The sequence below is a fragment of the Adiantum capillus-veneris genome, chromosome 3, assembly GCF_014529385.1.
Source record: "Adiantum capillus-veneris isolate H3 chromosome 3, ASM1452938v2, whole genome shotgun sequence".
Lineage (NCBI taxonomy): Eukaryota > Viridiplantae > Streptophyta > Polypodiopsida > Polypodiales > Pteridaceae > Adiantum > Adiantum capillus-veneris.
In genome coordinates, this window is record NC_140933.1 from 73,826,208 (window position 1) to 73,843,559 (window position 17,352).

At 42.2% G+C, this 17,352-nt stretch overlaps 1 protein-coding gene across 1 annotated transcript; it reads left to right on the forward strand.

Annotated features, from left to right (window-relative positions):
- Window positions 1–9,669: 9,669 nt before the first annotated feature.
- LOC147461111 (pentatricopeptide repeat-containing protein At2g03380, mitochondrial-like) lies at window positions 9,670–15,136 on the forward strand. Its single transcript, XM_086508732.1, has 2 exons — window positions 9,670–10,010; window positions 10,138–15,136. The coding sequence occupies exons 1-2, from the start codon at window positions 9,831–9,833 to the stop codon at window positions 12,595–12,597; spliced, it is 2,640 nt and encodes an 879-aa protein (XP_086364858.1). The 5' UTR covers window positions 9,670–9,830; the 3' UTR covers window positions 12,598–15,136.
- Window positions 15,137–17,352: the final 2,216 nt, after the last annotated feature.

Consider the following 17,352-nt stretch of genomic DNA (forward strand, 5'->3'; position numbering starts at 1 on the left):
CTACTATGAAGGAAATGATCAAATGTGGGTGCCAAAATGTAAATTGTGTTCTTACCTGTCACACCTGACCCATGTGAGACAAAGCTTCTAACAATAAAACCGATTGAAGCTCGTGGGAAGGGAAAGGTCACAAAACACTATACACTGGATCCGGAGCTAGTATGGGTACCCAAGTGATAAAGGCTTGTTTCGCTTAGCTCAAAAATAGAAAAAACAAATGAAGCTTCTTGCTCTTCATGTAGTTCATATACAACAATAGAAGCTTCGACACAACCTCCACCTACCATTGTACATATCCATACAAACAAGAAAGAATTTGCACCTCCCGTTGTAAGTTCACCACCTACAACAACAATGTTGCAAATAAAATCATGGAGAGTACCTTACTACCCTTGCAACTAGATGAAATGCCTAGGGCAGTTGAAAACTATTGGTCAAAGTCTTCACCCATAACAACTTGGAACAATTGGTTTCAAAGGGTGACGACATCGTTCTGAAAGGTAGGATCTACCCAAGGAAGGGGGGAGTGTTTGCTGACATCCATCATTCACTTGCTCTCCTCTAACCTTCCTCCCTGACCTCTCAATGTTCCAATCTTAGGGAGTGTGCCCTATACTCAAGAAAACAAAAATAAAAAAGTAAAAGAGCGAGAGCCACCAAACAAAAATCTGCAAACCTACAAGTTCTAGTACCTGACCCAAAATCATAAAAACACATTGTGCACAAGAACCAACCTTTTAACATGACCCTTATAATATTTGCACACTAACCATCATCTATCTGTGTGTACAAATATGGCTAGTATGCTAGAGTCATCCACTCCTACCTTGGGTGAGAGATACCCTCTTTAGTTTTCACAAGTGTTTCACATAGTCTACCTCGTGCTTGCCTGTGAATGGGATACGCTAGCATGTGAGAAGAATTTTGATGAATTAGAATGGATGATACGTCTGTTGACCACGACTGATCCATACTTAGTAGCGGAAGTCTCTCCGATTGCACAAGCTTATCCTCTTGACCAATATGACTATAGAGGTCTAGTGACGTTCTTAGTAGACATTTGTGCCTCTAATGATGAAGAACATTTACATGATTGCACGGATGGCACATATGGTCTTGCGAATGATGACTTTGTTTTTCTTGATGATGACGAGGATAGGGGTTTAGACCTAGGGCTACCCATCCATCTATTCAATATCATGTTCCCATGACTCTCTAGGGGGTGCAAATAATCAGGTTAGGGTTCCTTATGTTGTTTGATCATGCTCAATAAATGTTGGTGCCTCTTCCCACTGATGTGCTTCCTAGAGGTATTCTTTGTGTTTTCTAGTGTGTACAGGAATGTGTTGCCGTTGTTAGGATTTTGAACTTCATGGAATCTTTCTCTCGTTCACCCTTCGAATCAAGCGCGATCATTAATACGAACAAGTGTTTCTTAACCATTAGCATTGCCTCTTGTTTTTTTGAGCATCCATGTTTTCCTGCTTTAAATGTGATTGGTAGCACAATATTCAACATATTTGCTTAGATTAAACATTAGATTCAATATAATTTTCTATCATAGTCCCTTGTCTAGGTTTAAGAATCAAGCAGCGTGACTAAGCTAGTTTGACCAAGTTAGGCATTGAAGATCTTCTCTTAATACCATGGGGAATGCCTTCCTTTTTTTTGTTTGCAAAACTTACAATTGTGAGTGGATAGTATTAAGAACATCATAAATATACACCAACCTCGAGCTTGAACCGAGCCTTGAGGGTCAAAGGACTACAAGTTTTTTGCTTGACATAGAGACCACAACTACTCCTAGTCTTTACTTATTACAAGATGTCATGTATTGTTCTAGACCAGTCCTCTGAGGCTTGTTTGCCTCTGATCATGTGGATGTCACTCTGCTCTCTTGTATTATTTCACCAAAGCTTGCCACATCCAGATCCCCCTCAAACACACGGTGGTTCCTTGCTTGCCAAATATGGTGAAAGAAGTAGTACCTGATTATTTGAGTGTAGACAAGAAGAGCAGGACTTCCCAACCTGTTACTACCAAATAACACATCATTCTTGAAGAACTTAATTCCTTTGAATCCACTTGCATATTTTTCCAGCCATGCCACTGATTGCCTGGCATCCTATGAAAAGGTGGGCTAGGTCTTCACTAGCTATTCTGCACCCCGAGCAACGATCGGACCCGATTCCTCTTTCTTGTATCTTCACGCCCATCGACATAGCACCCCACATCACTTTCTACAAAAATATCTTCATATATTGAGGCCACCTTGGCTTCCAGATGTTCTTCATGACTCCCTCCCACCGTTTTTTCGTCCAATGCCTCTTCCATAATTTGTTGAGGGGGCTACACCAATTAGCCTCGTGCATTGATGCATGGTAAATGCCTTTAGAATGTGGTTTCCAAAAGAGGCTACTCCCGGGCCATCTCCAAGCGTCCCATTCAAAGTTGGATTCACAAATTGGCATCACCACCTTATCAAGCTCTTTCATCACCCTGTAGACTAGTAAGATCTCAAAGCCGTTCAGTTGAAATTGGGTGGCTAAAGAGTCAACAATTTTTCAACGCTTCCTGTTGCCATCCCAAAATTGCTCAAGTCAAACGAACCCCTTATTATTCACATTCTTGGCCATTTCTATCCAATAGGGGCTATGCGGCGGCCTCGATATTTTAGAGAGCCAAGGGGACCAGTGCAAAATGGATTTCTTAAAGTATCTGGTTACTTCCCCCCATTCCAAAACCTCAGCTGCACTTTTGCACTTCCTCATTAGCTCCCCTGAGAGTCCACCAGATCTAAGATAAGACCACTTCGGTGCAAGAAGTTTGTAATACCCCCTTCCACTTTCCCCCTTTCGATCCCAGTTTTACTACATCAAGCATTTCCTTGTTCATGATATCCCAAGCTTGGTCCTGTTTTAGCTAGTGAGACCATAAACTTGGCACAAAGGGCCTCAACATGGGATACAGGGTTAAGAATGCCGAGCCCTCCTTGGTCTAACGGGCGAGCAACTACCTCCCATCTAGCCCACTGCCATGGCCGCGAGGTTTTCGTGTTGTTCTTCCAAAGAAACCTTTTCACTGGTTTTAAGAATTCTTTCCAATTACACTTAGCCATCTTGAGCACGGGGCTGAGGAAAGAAATATACGGGATCATAAAAGCATTAATCACTCTAATCCGACTTTGGAAGGGGAGGAGAATAAACTCCCATCTTCTCATTTTCGAACTTATTTTTTCAAGGACCCATTGAAATCTTTGCCTGTGGGTTACGTCCACCCTAACGGGGGCTCCCAGGTGTCTAAATACACTCCCTTTTGAGATAATCTCTCCTGTCCATACTGCCTAGGGCTTTCTAGTGGGCTTAGTCCCTATTGACCTTTAGCTTAAGTATTATAAAGGGAGTTTACTAGTGTGATGAGCCTGGAAATGGTAACAATGTCATATGACCCACCAAAGTTCAAAATTGAAAGGCAATGAAAAACAGACAAACAAAAGTGCCAAGAATGTAAAATCTTAATTTGGTACTTTACTCACATGTATTGCCTATGGTACTAGAGCCTAGAGGTTCCCAATGTGGGCGCTTTTCCTTGAAAAGAAAAAAGCCCAAGGCAAACAAAATAAGCACACACAACCAAATCGAATCAATGTGAAAAAACTTTGGGGGGTCAAAGAAAAAGGAATAAGTCAGGTGATGATTTCATGAGCAATTCCTTTTATCGTAACTTAACACAAGGTCTTCTAGGTATAGCCTCTAGTCAGCTCTCAAACATGAAATACTTTGCTCTTGCAATTAAACAACTTAATTGGCCAGAGATAATTGAGAAGCTTGCCCATGGTTTTAATTATTAACCTTCAGTGTCTCTCGACCATTACATTAGCGACCCCAGACTTGTTTATTTTTTGACATTTACTACTGCTTATGTGCTTGATTATATTACAGTTTAATGTTTACTGCTAACAAATTATTTTATTATGTTGCCAATCAATTTGTGTGCCTACAACTTCATATACTTTTTAACTGTATATGAGAATGCAATTACTGTGCCAATTTTGGTTGATTTTGCAGTGATTGAAGAAGGCTAAGGACATTTAACCTCAGATGCTCTTCCACCTTGACGAATGAGCTTCATCTCAATAGCTTCCGAGGACGGAATCTACATCAGGAAGGGGGGCATGTTAACCCTCACGGACACCCTATCACCTTCGAGGATGGACGTCTTATTATTTATTTGACTGAGTCATGGACCGGGCTCATCGGTCCAATATGTGTGTAGATGATCACTAATGAGAGGCGCACCACTTATTTTATTTTTATATTAGTTTGCAACGATCGGCCACTATGGACGTCCATGTGTGAAATGGTCAAACTCTTATAAAAGATCCATTTGACCTAAAAATCCTCATTCTTTGAGGTGCAAGCTAAGAAATGCTCTTGCTCCATCTTTGTCTCCTTCTCCTTCGTGTGCTCATGTGTGTATGGGTGTGTGTGTATGCTTGAGAGAGAGGGAGAGAGAGTGTGTATGTGATCAAGCATTGTGGCGGCATCGACGACTGCGAGGGGTTGAGCGCGACGGCGAAGGCAGCTCCTTCTTCTTCGCAGCACAGGATCCTTCACGACGGACGCATTGAGCAGGACACACCTCTACCCCTTTGAGCTTGCTAGGATCTTCTAGTTGTGTGCTTGAAACCTTTTGAGTCTTGCACACAGTGCATAGGCAAGTTCCCAGCCTCCGACACGTGCGGCAAAGCACACATCTCAATATGAAGAGTCATCCACAATGCTGCCTTAGTTTACCGATTTGTGGATGTATCACGTTGGTCGAGAAGTGCCAATGCTGCCTTAATTTGTTGATTTGTGGATGTAACATGTTGGTAGAGAAGCGCTAAGGCTGTGGTAGTGCTTCAAATTGCTGACATTGTGTGTGTGTGTGTATGTGCACGCACGCATGTGTGCATGCACGCAAGGTGGTGTAGGACTTGGAGATGCCTTCTCTTAATATGCACATGCAGATGCAAGGGAAGGAGGAAATTTTATGGTCTGTACATACATCAAAGATGAATCAACTTCATCCATTTGTACTGTTAGTAATACTATAGCAAGTGGATTTGATGCAATAAATCTTCAACATATGGCATGTGGGTGAGGAGTTATGGTATGTTCATGGTACCTCACTATTAAGGAAAGACGTAGTTTATGAAAGGCATATTCAATACACTACCAATACAAGTAGTAACAAATATTCCAAAAAAATGGGTAGACTTAATTGGTAGATCTTGAAAACCAAAACAATAGTGATTGTGGTGAATGCATTGTCAGCGGAGACACAGTGTGTACAAATGCAACATTGTATGGGTCAAAGCATCCAAGGACACACACACACACGCGCACACACACACACACACACACACACACACACACACACACACACACACACACACACACACTCTTTAGGTTCTTAATCCGATTTAGGTAGCATTGTTTGCAATGTACTAGGTCTTTCTAGTGGTCTTAGTCCCTATTGAGTATTATAAAGAGAGTTTACTAGTGTGATGAGCCTGGAAAAGGTAACAATGTCATATGACCCACCAAAGTTCAAAATTGAAAGGCAATGAAAAACAAACAAACAAAAGTGCCAAGAATGTAAAATCTTAATTTGATACTTTACTCACATGTATTGCCTATGGTACTAGAGTCCTAGAGGTTCCAAATGTGGGCGCTTTTTTTCCTTGAAAAGAAAAAATCTTGAGGCATACAAAATAAGCACACACATCAAAATTGAATCAATGTGAAAAAACTTTGGGGGGTTAAAGAAAAAGGAATAAGTCGGGCGATGATTTCATGAGCAATTCCTTTTATCGTAGCTTAACTACAAGGTTTTCTAAGTATAGCCTCTAGTCAATCCTCGAACATGAAATACTTTGCTCTCGCGATTAGACAACTTAATTGACCAAAGAGAATTGAGAAGCTTGCACATGGTTTTAATTTTTGACCTTCAGTGTCTCTCGATCATTAAATTGGCGACCCCGGACTTGTTTATTTTTTGACCTTTACAACTGCTTATGTGTTTGATTATATTATAGTTTAATGTTTTACTACTAATAAATTAGTTTATTCTATTTCCAATCAATTTGTGTGCCTACAATTGCATATGATTTTTAATTGTACATGAGAATGCAATTATTGTGCCACTTTTGGTTGATTTTGCAGTGATTGAAGAAGGCTAAGGACATTCAACCTCAGATGCTCTTCCACCTTGACGAACGAGCTTCATCTCAATAGCTTTCGAGGACGGAATCTACATCAGGAAGGGGGGCATGTTAACCCTCACATACATCCTATCACCTTCGAGGACTGACGTCTTATTATTTATTTGATTAAGTCATGGACTGGGCTTGTCGATCCAATATGTATGTAGGTGATCACCGATGAGAGATTTTTTCAGTAGTTTTGCAACGACCGGCCACTATGGACGCCCATGTGTGAATGGGTCAAACTCTTATAAAAGGTCCATTTGACCTAAAAATCCTCATTCTTTGAGGTGCAAGCTAAGAAGTGCTCTTGCTCCATCTTTGTCTCCTTCTCCTTCGTGTGCTCATGTGTGTATGGGTGTGTGTGTGTGTATGCTTGAGAGAGAGAGAGAGGGAGAGAGAGTGTGTATGTGATCAAGCATTGCAGCGGCATCGACGACGGCGAGGAGTTGAGCGCGATGACGACGACAACTCCTTCTTATTCGCAACACAGGATCCTTCACGATTGACGCATTGAGCGGTGAGTGACACACCCCTATCCCTTTGAGCTTGCTAGGATCTTCTAGTTGTGTGCTTGCAGACTTTCGAGGCTCGCACACAGTGCATAGGCAAGTTCCCAGCCTCCGACACGTGCGGCAAAGTGCACATCTCAGTATGAAGAGCTAGCCACAATGCTGCCTTAGTTTACCGATTTGTGGATGTATCACGTTGGTCGAGAAGTACCAATGCTACCTTAATGTGTTGTTTTGTGGATGTAGCACGTTGGTAGAGAAGCGCCAAGGCTGTGGTAGTGCTTCAAATTGGTGGCATTGTGTGTGTGTGTGTATGTGCATGCATACATGTGTGCATGCATGCAAGGTAGTGTAGGAGATTTGGAGGCCTTCTCTTAATATGCGCATGCAGATGCAAGGGAAGGAGAAAATTTTATGGTCTGTGCATGCATCAAAGATAAATCAACGTCATCCATTTATACTGTTAGTAATGCTATAGCAAGTGGATTTGATGCAATAACTCTTCAACATATGGCATGTGGGTGAGGAGTTATGGTATGTTCATGGTCGATATAAGTGGTAGCTATACCTCACTATTAAGGAGAGGCGTAGTTTATCAAAGGCATATTAAATACATTACCAATACAAGTAGTAACAAATATTCCCAAAAAATGGGTGGACTTTATTGGTAGATCCTGAAAACCAAAGCATAGTGATTGTGGTGAATGCATCGTAATCAATGCAGATAGAGTGTATACAAAAGCAATATTGTATGGGTCAAAGCATCCAAGGATGTAGGCACGCACACACACACCTACACACACACACACACACACACACACACACACACACACACACACACACACACACACACACACACGTGCGCGCACACACACACACACACAAATCGCAAAGCATTTGAAAATTAATACCTATAATTTCATTGCCATAAGTCTCCTTTCAAGTATTGGTTGCAAAGGCATTGTCTTGTGCTCAAAACCATTCGGTTGTTTCATTTACATTGTGGCCAAAGCCTTGTTAAAAAAGATACATATGAAGGAAGAAATTTCAAGCATCTCCAACAAAAAGCAACCAATAAATAAAGATTCCAACGTGACACAAAAGCACTCATAACTACAAGAAACTATTGCACTCATCATCAATGAAAACATTGTGTTTGCTACACTCCTTGCAAATGCCATAATTATAAAGTGTGTCAAAATCAATGGTTCCAGTTGTCTTCTCCGCATACACCAGCAAAACAATTCCATAAAAAAGAGAACATGTTGTCAATTTCTACCATCCAATAAGATCCACCATGAAATGTAGAACAATGCAAACCATTCATTCTGACAAATACAACATAATCTATGTTAATGTCACTACTTAAAAAAAACCAAAAATAGCAAACATACTAATCCATGAATGCACAATGAAAGAAGAAACAATGCAATTCTCAGTCTAGTCAAAAGAAAACTCTCACTAATCATCGAAGTTTTAACACCAGATGGGATGTCACCCTCATCCTACACATCAACAATGGAAGATGTCTCCTCTCTGGTCTGTTTTTTAGGGTGGAGTAAAGGCTATACATATCTAGTTATGATGCAAACCTTAGTATATACGAGGCAACATGCACAAACATGGCTCTTTTAGTACTACAATGTGTTAAGTACAATGCATACTTGAAAAATGTCCATAGATCCACATGGCCTGGAATTTAGGATCTTGCCCTCATCTTGCCACTCAATTTATGAAATAGTTAGTGGGATTTGGTCCAAAAAAGAAGCTAGTAGTCATGAGTCACTCCTCTATGTTTGAGATATAAATAAACAGTCTTGAAATGCATCAAACAGTCGTAAGAGAAAAGAGTGTGCAAAAGAAAAGGCATATCCTAGTGGATGCTAAGGTTATCCTAAATGATGATAGCCATCATCGTGAGTATGTTATAGTCACAAAAACCATCGTTGCTAGAGCAAGCAATGCACAAACACCATCCAACAATAGTCTTTGGTGTGAGCAGGAAGTTGCAAAAATTGTGTGGGGCAATTTAATGAACATAACCAAACATTAAAATTACATGTTTTTAGAGGATAGCAAGAAACAAACAAAGATGTGCTCAGTTCAATAATGGGTCTACTATAGACGTGCAATCTAGGGTTCCTACAAAATAATTTTTGGGGACACCACAAGTATCCTCAGTTGGTAATAAGCCATCTGGAATTGTAGAAGGGTATATATGGTTCTAAAATATCAAAAACACGCACACATGGGAAGTTGATGAAGTACTACTAGGTCCCCCAGGCCCTAACCAAGAGTATGGCATGTGGCAGCCAATACATGCTTGATGGCAACTAAGATGGTGGCACTACAATCTAATGGCTTTGTTACCTACTAGTGCTCCATGCTCGCATATAGCACATTGGGTTGCGGGCAAAGACTCTTTGTAGGAGAGGTCATCTTGCCTTATATGCCTATGTAGGCCACTACTCACACACTACTGATTTGGGTTGCGGGTAGAGACTCTTTGTAGGAGAGGTCAACTTGGCTTATATGCCTATGTAAGCCACTACTCACACACTATTGATTTGCCTTTAGTCCACTTGACCAAAGTGAGCAATTTAAAGGTCAACCTCAACTTCCTTATTCATTTGCCTTCATACCACTACTTACACACTCCACATTTCTTTGCACGTTTGCACAGAGTGGGATGTAGACAATGTGTTGCCTCAACCTTATTTCAGGACACTAATAAGGTACCTAACCGAGCCTGACACATATGTTCTTCTAATTTATGATCTGATTTTTGTCTTCTTAGAGAATGTGAAAAGAAGTTATCGTTGACACAGAAATCATATGTTCTTCTAATATATAATCCGATCTTGAGCTTTTTGTAATTATTTCCTCTTTTTGAGAACGTGTAAAGAAGTTATCATTGATACACAAATCATTGACATGGAGTGGGATATAGTGTCACTACAGTAGAGAAGAGAACATGAAAAACTTGAGAGCTCACCTTGGCTAAAATGGCCACGATTTTGCTCTCTGGTTTTCACATGCGCGCGTAGTGTTCTTTGATCGGCTGCGGCATGATATGCGTGCACGGAGCAAGCTTCTTCTTCTCATTGCAGTACCACATCGACGATTCCTGTCTTGAAAGGAAGACAGAACCTCAGGAAAGTCTGCCTTACAGAGCGCAAAGCTTAGAAAGCATAGATTTGTTATGGCGAGATCACGTCAAGACTCCCTCTCCATGGTTGGATGCCCAGGTAACATGCATGCGCCTTCTTCTACCTCAGAATTTGCAATCATAAGTTTTGTTATGAGACTACGCTCGCTGTGATTGATTGCATGCATCATATCTTCACATGGGCTATGTCCATCTGTGCAATGCAGATGAGTTCAACAAGCTCAGACAACAAAGCTTCAGCCAAATTATTAAAGCCCAATTCCGGCAACAGCACTTGTTCCCTTCAAAAAGAGCTAAGAAGACAACCACCACCGCCAAAAGAAAACGAGAAAGATGGAGATTTAGATGGAGTGAAGAGGATTGCAGGCAATATACACAGAGAAGAGGAGAAGGAAAAGGTGCCGATTGATAGCTACGAGACTTATGAAACAAATCAGGATAAACGTCGTGAAGCCCACACCCTTGTTACCATTTTGAAGTCTTGTGCTAACCAAAAGGACCTGCAACGAGGCAGTGAAATCCACACTCATGTGTTGGATAGGGGAATTCTTGAAGGAAATGTGTTTCTTGGCAGTGCCTTAATCAATATGTATGCCAAATGTGGTGCACTGGAAAAGGCACAAGATGTTTTCGACATGCTTGCATGCCGGAATGTAGTTTCTTGGAACGCATTGATCGGAGGTTATGCACAACGTGGATTTGGAAAGGAAGCTTTGCATTATTTTGAACGCATGCAACATGAGTCAATATCTCCAAATGCAGTAAGTTTTGCTTGTGCTTTGAAAGCGTGTGGCAGCATACGAGCCTTGGACAGAGGTCAGGACATACATGCACATGTTGCCAAGAAAAGGCTGTTGAAGGACAATGTGTTGCTTGCCAATGCAGTGCTAGACATGTATGTCAAATGCGGTTCGCTTGAAAAAGCTCGCGAAGTCTTTCATGAACTTCAACTTTGGGATGTATTCTCATGGACCACACTTATTGCAGGCTATATCCAACACAAATTTGTGAAAGAAGCTTTCAATCTTTATGACACGATGCATGAGAAAGGGGTGTCGCCAAATGGAGTGACATTTGTTTGCATGCTGAAAGCTTGTGGCAGTACTCGGGCATTAGATAAGGGCGAAGAGATACATGGCCAGGCTGTTAAAGCGAATTGGCTGGAAAAAGATATCATTGTTGCCAATGCAGTGGTGGATATGTATGCCAAATGTGGTGCTCTTAAAAAGGCAAAAGAGGTCTTTGACAAGCTTGCTATTCATGATGTTGTGTCTTGGACTGCATTAATCACAGGATATGTCCAACATAATCAAGGTGAGCAGGCTTTAGAGTGTTATAAACGAATGCAACTTGAAGGGTATTGTCCAAATTCAGTCACATTTTCTTGTTTGCTGAAGGCTTGTGGTAATTTGGGAGTATTAGACAGTGGCCAACACATGCATTCAAAGATGTTGAGAGCTGGGATTCTAGAAAAGGACATTGTGGCTGCCAATGCGTTAATAGATATGTATTTCAAATGTGGTGTATTTGCAAAAGCCCAACAAGTGTTTAATGAGCTTCAAAATCGAGATGTAGTGTCCTGGACTTCACTAATTGTTGGATATGTAGACTATGAGCTTGGTGAAGCAGCACTGAAGTGCTTCGAAGAAATGCAATCAGATGGTTTTGCTCCAGATGCAATTACCTTTGCTTGCGTGTTGAAAGCTTGTGGCAGCATAGGAGCGATCGAGAAGGGCCAAGATATACACATTCTTATTCTCCAAGAAAACTTGTTGGAAGAGAACTTTTTGGTTGCCAATGCTTTGGTAGACATGTACGCAAAATGTGGTGCAGTTGCTAAAGCTCAAGAAGTGTTTGATGGACTCAGAAATCGAGATGTAGTCTCATGGAATGCACTTCTAGCCGGGTATGTCCAGCATGAGTGTTACGAGACAGCATCAAACTGTTTTGAACGGATGCAGCTTGAGGGTTTCTTCCCAGATGCTTTTACCTTTGCTTGTGCTTTAAAAATGTGTGGTGGTATGGGAGCCTTACAATTGGGCCAAAAGATACATTCTGAGGTTGTAAGATATGGGTTGATAGAAAAAGATATGGTTGTTGGCACAGGATTGGTGGATATGTATGCGAATTGTGGAATGCTTGCCGAAGCCAAATATGTCTTTTACAAGTTATCAGTTCGAAATGTGGTCTCATGGAGTGCATTTATGGAAGGATATGCCCAACTCGGGAAGGATGAGCTAGTCATCAATACCCTGGAGAAGATGATCCAAGGTGGTGGATTGCCAGATTCAATCACACTGACTATTATACTGAATACATGTAGTCATAGAGGTTTATTGGATAAGGGCCAAAGCTACTTTGAAATCATTAACAGAGTCTACAGCATTACTCCACATTTAGAGCACTACACTTGCATGGTTGATCTTTTTGGTCGTGCAGGACGCTTTGATGAAGCTGCATTAGTGATCAAAGAGATGCCAATCTGTACGAATCTTAGAGTGTTGCATACATTGTTGGGTGCATGCAAAAATTGGGGAAACAGGACAATTGGAAGTTGGGCCTTTAAATGTGCAGTACAGTTAGATGGGGAGGATGGGGGATCTTATGTTGGTATGAGCAATATTTATGGAGCTTTTAGCGGGCAAGTGGACGGAGATGAAATTTGAAGAACTCTTTGCACATCAAAAGTCAAGAGGCCATGAGATATCGCATAAGAGGGATCACTGGGTGATTTACAGTTGCCTATAGATTTGCATTTCAAAAACTGAAAATGCAATGATGTCCTCTCAAGGTGATCCATGATAGTGTGATGAAAAGGGAATTCTAATCGAAGAAATCCAAGGCTGTAGAGTATATGCGACTGGTTACTGGGGTAATGGCCAACAATATATAGCTGGGTGTGTTATGCTAGAAGGTTCTTATGATCTGTATATTTTGTACCATTTCCAGAAGCAGCCTCGCATTCAATTGGTGGCCTAGTATCCTGAATTGCAATGGAAGAATATACATGTGGCATTTTTGTTTCATGGAAGGCTTGGGTGCAGTTTGTGTTGCAGGAGCTCTCGAGAAAAATGCTGGAAAGCTGGCTGTCGATACGGTGGTCAAGTGTCGTGGTGAGAGTCCTAGAAGCAAGCTGAAAAGCCATCAAATGAAGTAGCAGCTCTAAAAATTCTGCACTTAGTTCAGAGGGATGTGAGCAAACCTAAAGTTTGCCTGCCAGCTTATCTGCACTATTGTTGCCTACCTTCCTCGGGAGCTTTTGATGTAACAAAGTGATATATGCCTCCTATTAACATTAGGTCCACAGTAAGTTGCCGCAGTACCTGGTAAGAATTCCACATTGCAGGAAGCTATTACGAGTGCTTCAACAAAGCTCAAGTGCTTTAATGCTTAACTATGTAGATTACTGATACTGTAAAAAATGAAAATGTACATAATTTTACAAAGTGCAGCAATTTTTGGAATAACTCCATTTTTGAGTCCTTCAAGTGACGGCGGTTCTTGAAGAGTTTATTTACCAAGTCAAGGTATGGATAAAGTTACTCGCATTTTCAAACTTGGGAAGTCAAGTTTCCTGATGCTGTTCATTATTTGGCAGTTTTTGATGGGAAGCCATCTTGATGAAGTACCATGCCTGAGCTCCCAGGTCAGAAAATAACTGCTGTCCAATCTATTAACCTCTTTGAGGTATACCTCAGTCTTGCAGAAAGAGAATGCCTTAAAAAAAGGAAAACATCTGAATATTTGCATCAAATGTAGCTCTCTCTCTCTCTCTCTCTCTCTCTCTCAAGATTCAGGCGAGGCATGGTGACTCTTCAATGGGCATTCTCCCCCACCAGCCATTACTTCTACAGAGGTATCGGGTCAGTATGCATCATCTCTCTACACAGTCTCGGGGCAGCCACCTCTTCCGAATCCGCCATAGCCATGCCCCCACACATGGGCTTACTTTACCGCTGAGATGGTAAAGAAGGCCATTGATAGGATGAGGACCACGAGAGCGTATGATCACGATGGCCTAGTAGCAGAGCATTTTACATGCCAGAGATCTGCTTGCAGAGCTTCTAGTAGTGATGTTCAACCGTGCCATGTACGAGGTCCTACCTCACAAGTCTACCTCACGCTTGGAGTTTGTCTACTATTGTACCTATTTTCAAGTCAGGGGACCCTATGGAGCATGGGAACTACCGCGCTATCATGATTGGACACACATTGGCCTTGTATGCATCCATCCTCGAGCAGCAGTTGAGTAGATGGGCAGAGAGAGAGGGTATACAAGAAGCAAGACAGACGGGTTTCAGGAGAGGTTTCTCTACTCTTGATCATTTTCTGACTCTCAAAGCCATTATTGAGGAGGGGAGATCACACGGGAGACGGCTCTATTGTTGCTTTGTGGATTTCCGCGAAGCGTTCGATATAGTGCCGAGAGCTGATTGATGAGGATACCCATAGAGTTGATTTGGGGAATCATGGCTCTATACAGGTCAATAGTGGGGCATGTACGCACCCCGACAGGGCTGCCCGCTATCTCTTACACAATTTGGCATGTATGTGGATGAGGTTTCTGACTACATTGAGAGGGATGGTGATAGAGGAGCACAGTTGGTAGGGACATGGATCCCACTATTGTTATATGCTGATGATATTGTATTAAATTTTTGACTCCCCGGAGGGGATGCAGCGTCACTTAGAAGCTTTGTACACATTTTCTCATGATAGTGGATTGTCAATTAACCTGGGAAACCAAGGTTATGGTATTAACACCACATCACAGTGGGTCAGGAAGTCAGCACCCACATTTACATATGTCCAGGAGACGGTGGAGTATACAGATGCATACACCTATCTTGGGGTGTTTTCATTGAGGAGAGCAGCAGAGACTAGACTGACGAGAGCTTATGCAGCTTTGGGAGGATTAGAGAGGATGTGTTCACAAGTTCAGTTTCAGGAGCCTCGAACAAAGCTCTGGCTTTTTGACACGCCTAGGGGCGGGTACTGCCCCCCTCTTGTGATGGAGGCACTTTCTAGATCAATATCCTTCATGCATAGTTTATGGGACCTCCCCAGACACAGATATGCTTGGTTAGTCCTTAAGTCATCCCGACAGCTAGCGCTATAGAGAGATACAACATGCTGGCATGGGCAAATGACATCAAGGTTTCAATCATATGGTTTTAGCATGGATAGACTGCCTCCGTTCCGATACTTCTTGGATGTACCCTTTCTATCTCTCACACGGACAGAGGTCACTAGACTCAAACATCAAGATCCGATTCAGCTAGATACCAGGAGCACATAGATACAGCCGACACAATTGTTGGGCACGAAGATGGCTTTCTATTGAGAGCATCTTCTCCAAGTAACAGAAGATAGATATGTAATCAAATCGGCCTATAACGACACTCATTTATCCCATGGGATACGATGTACTATTGGTCATATGCGCACATCATTGCATCAATTAGAGATTGAGACTGGCAGATTTAGGAGAGTACCAGCAGAGGCCAGGATTTGTGAGTTGTGTCATATAAAGCCAAAGATAGAGTTACTTCACATTTGTCACTATCCAGTATACTATGAGATACGAAGCCGCTTTCATTGTCTATTCAGAGAGGGCTTTGGACTATTGGCTAGAGTCATGAGATATCAAGATCGAAGATGCCTCGATTTGTTTTTGCTAGAGCTGCGCAGACACAGGGAGTGTCTCTTGAGGAGATCAAGCAGTGGGAGACATTCACAGAGGGAGATCATTGACTTCTGTAGAGCAAGGACTCGCCAGTCAGATGAGCAAGCTCCCACTTATACTAGAGGTATATTAGTTGACAAAGCCATTGAGCTCGAGAGAGCTAGACACCCACATCTACGAGGGAGACCATGACATCGACGGAGGCTCCATTAGAGAATCAGGACTATTCTAGCATGACAATGTCCGATGCCGGGCATCCTCAGGCATTGATGATGATTATGATTTTAGTTACTTCATTTCGTTTTTATTTTGTATCCAAACAATGTATTAGATCCACCAAGATTGTATCAGTTTGGTCTCATAGGTCATTTTGGCCTTTTGAAGGCATTTAATATAACATTTCATTTCATTTCATTTCTTGGAAAATGGAGCTTTATACTCTGTACAAGAGACCTCTAGTGATACTCAATGGGCCTATCTCCTAGAGGAAGTACAACCTAGAGGAGTGCAATAAGAGTGCTAGCTATACATAGGAAGGATGCAATATGAACCACCAAGCAGGTGTATAATGCCTAGTGATGTTTCCCTAATCGAGACTGAAAAATATGGAAGGCCACACCCAAAAGAGTATTTATGCCGCTCTGCTCGCCTAGAGGAGCTTGTTGAGGAGGTGCATAATGCCAAGTGATGTTTCTCTGATCCAGACTGAAAAACATGGAAAGACCGCACCCATAGCTGAAGAAAAGAGTATCTATGCCGCTCTGCTCGCACAAAGGAGCTTGTTGATGTATCCCACTGGCTGCAAAGAGTACGCAACAACTGTGACCAGATAGCTGTCAAGGTGGTAGGTGTCAAGGGAATCTGTGAGCCCAAGAGCACAAAGAGCCTTCCACATGATCCCTAAGGTAATGCAGCAAATCTGGGAAAAAACTGTATCTTGTGGATGGCAATCAATCTGATACACAGTGGGTGGAAGCATATCAAGAGTGCTTCGTCTATAACCCAAAGATGTTGGTAAGAAGACTGGATCTGTAGAAGAACCCTCAACAAAGTGCGTGACCCCAGAAACCGCAATAGCCATGAAATCGCGCCCCACATCACAAAACTATCACGAATACCAACTCTGCTAAGTAAACAACCGCCAAACCGCATAGGGATTCCTCCTGATGTGTAATACATCATTGACAATGTTCGGTCGTAGCCAGTATGTGCTGCCCAAGTGCCAACAGGGAGTCCTGCATGTGCAATCATCCACATGAAGTAACATATCCGGCGGCTGACTCTAAGGATCCAAATGCATGACCAAAACTGTAGCCGAAAAGCAGCATAATGTGCTGCCGAAACTAGTGTCCCGACCAGCGTAGACAATGTGGAGGTGTTGCTTCCTCAGAAGGATCCGTGCCTCCCAATGCGAAGTGTACTCAAAGAAGAAGACTTGCTCCCCATTAGTTTGCTTAGTGGTACCTAGATCCCATACCAACTCAACCAAAGGGACTCCATCCCAAATCCATAATCTCCAAAGAGTCCCCTCTTCTGTGGAGAAAACCGGATCAACACAAGAGCACTTGCCAAGGGAATCCACTACTTGAATACGGTGCCAAGGAACGTCGAGACATTGATCAAGTGGTACCACACCTAGAAAGACTTGCCATAGGTGATGTCCATGATGACCGTCTGAGCAACATCAAAAACTGGAGTCCCATGACAAGCGACGATCGGCCGACAAGATGGGGAA

Excerpts from the sequence above, each read along its gene's own strand:
- LOC147461111 (XM_086508732.1), top strand. The coding sequence starts at position 9,831 with ATGATATGCGTGCACGGAGCAAGCTTCTTCTTCTCATTGCAGTACCAC. Across the intron at positions 10,011-10,137 it reads CTCCATGGTTGGATGCCCAG|ATGAGTTCAACAAGCTCAGA; the intron begins GTAACATGCATG and ends TGTGCAATGCAG.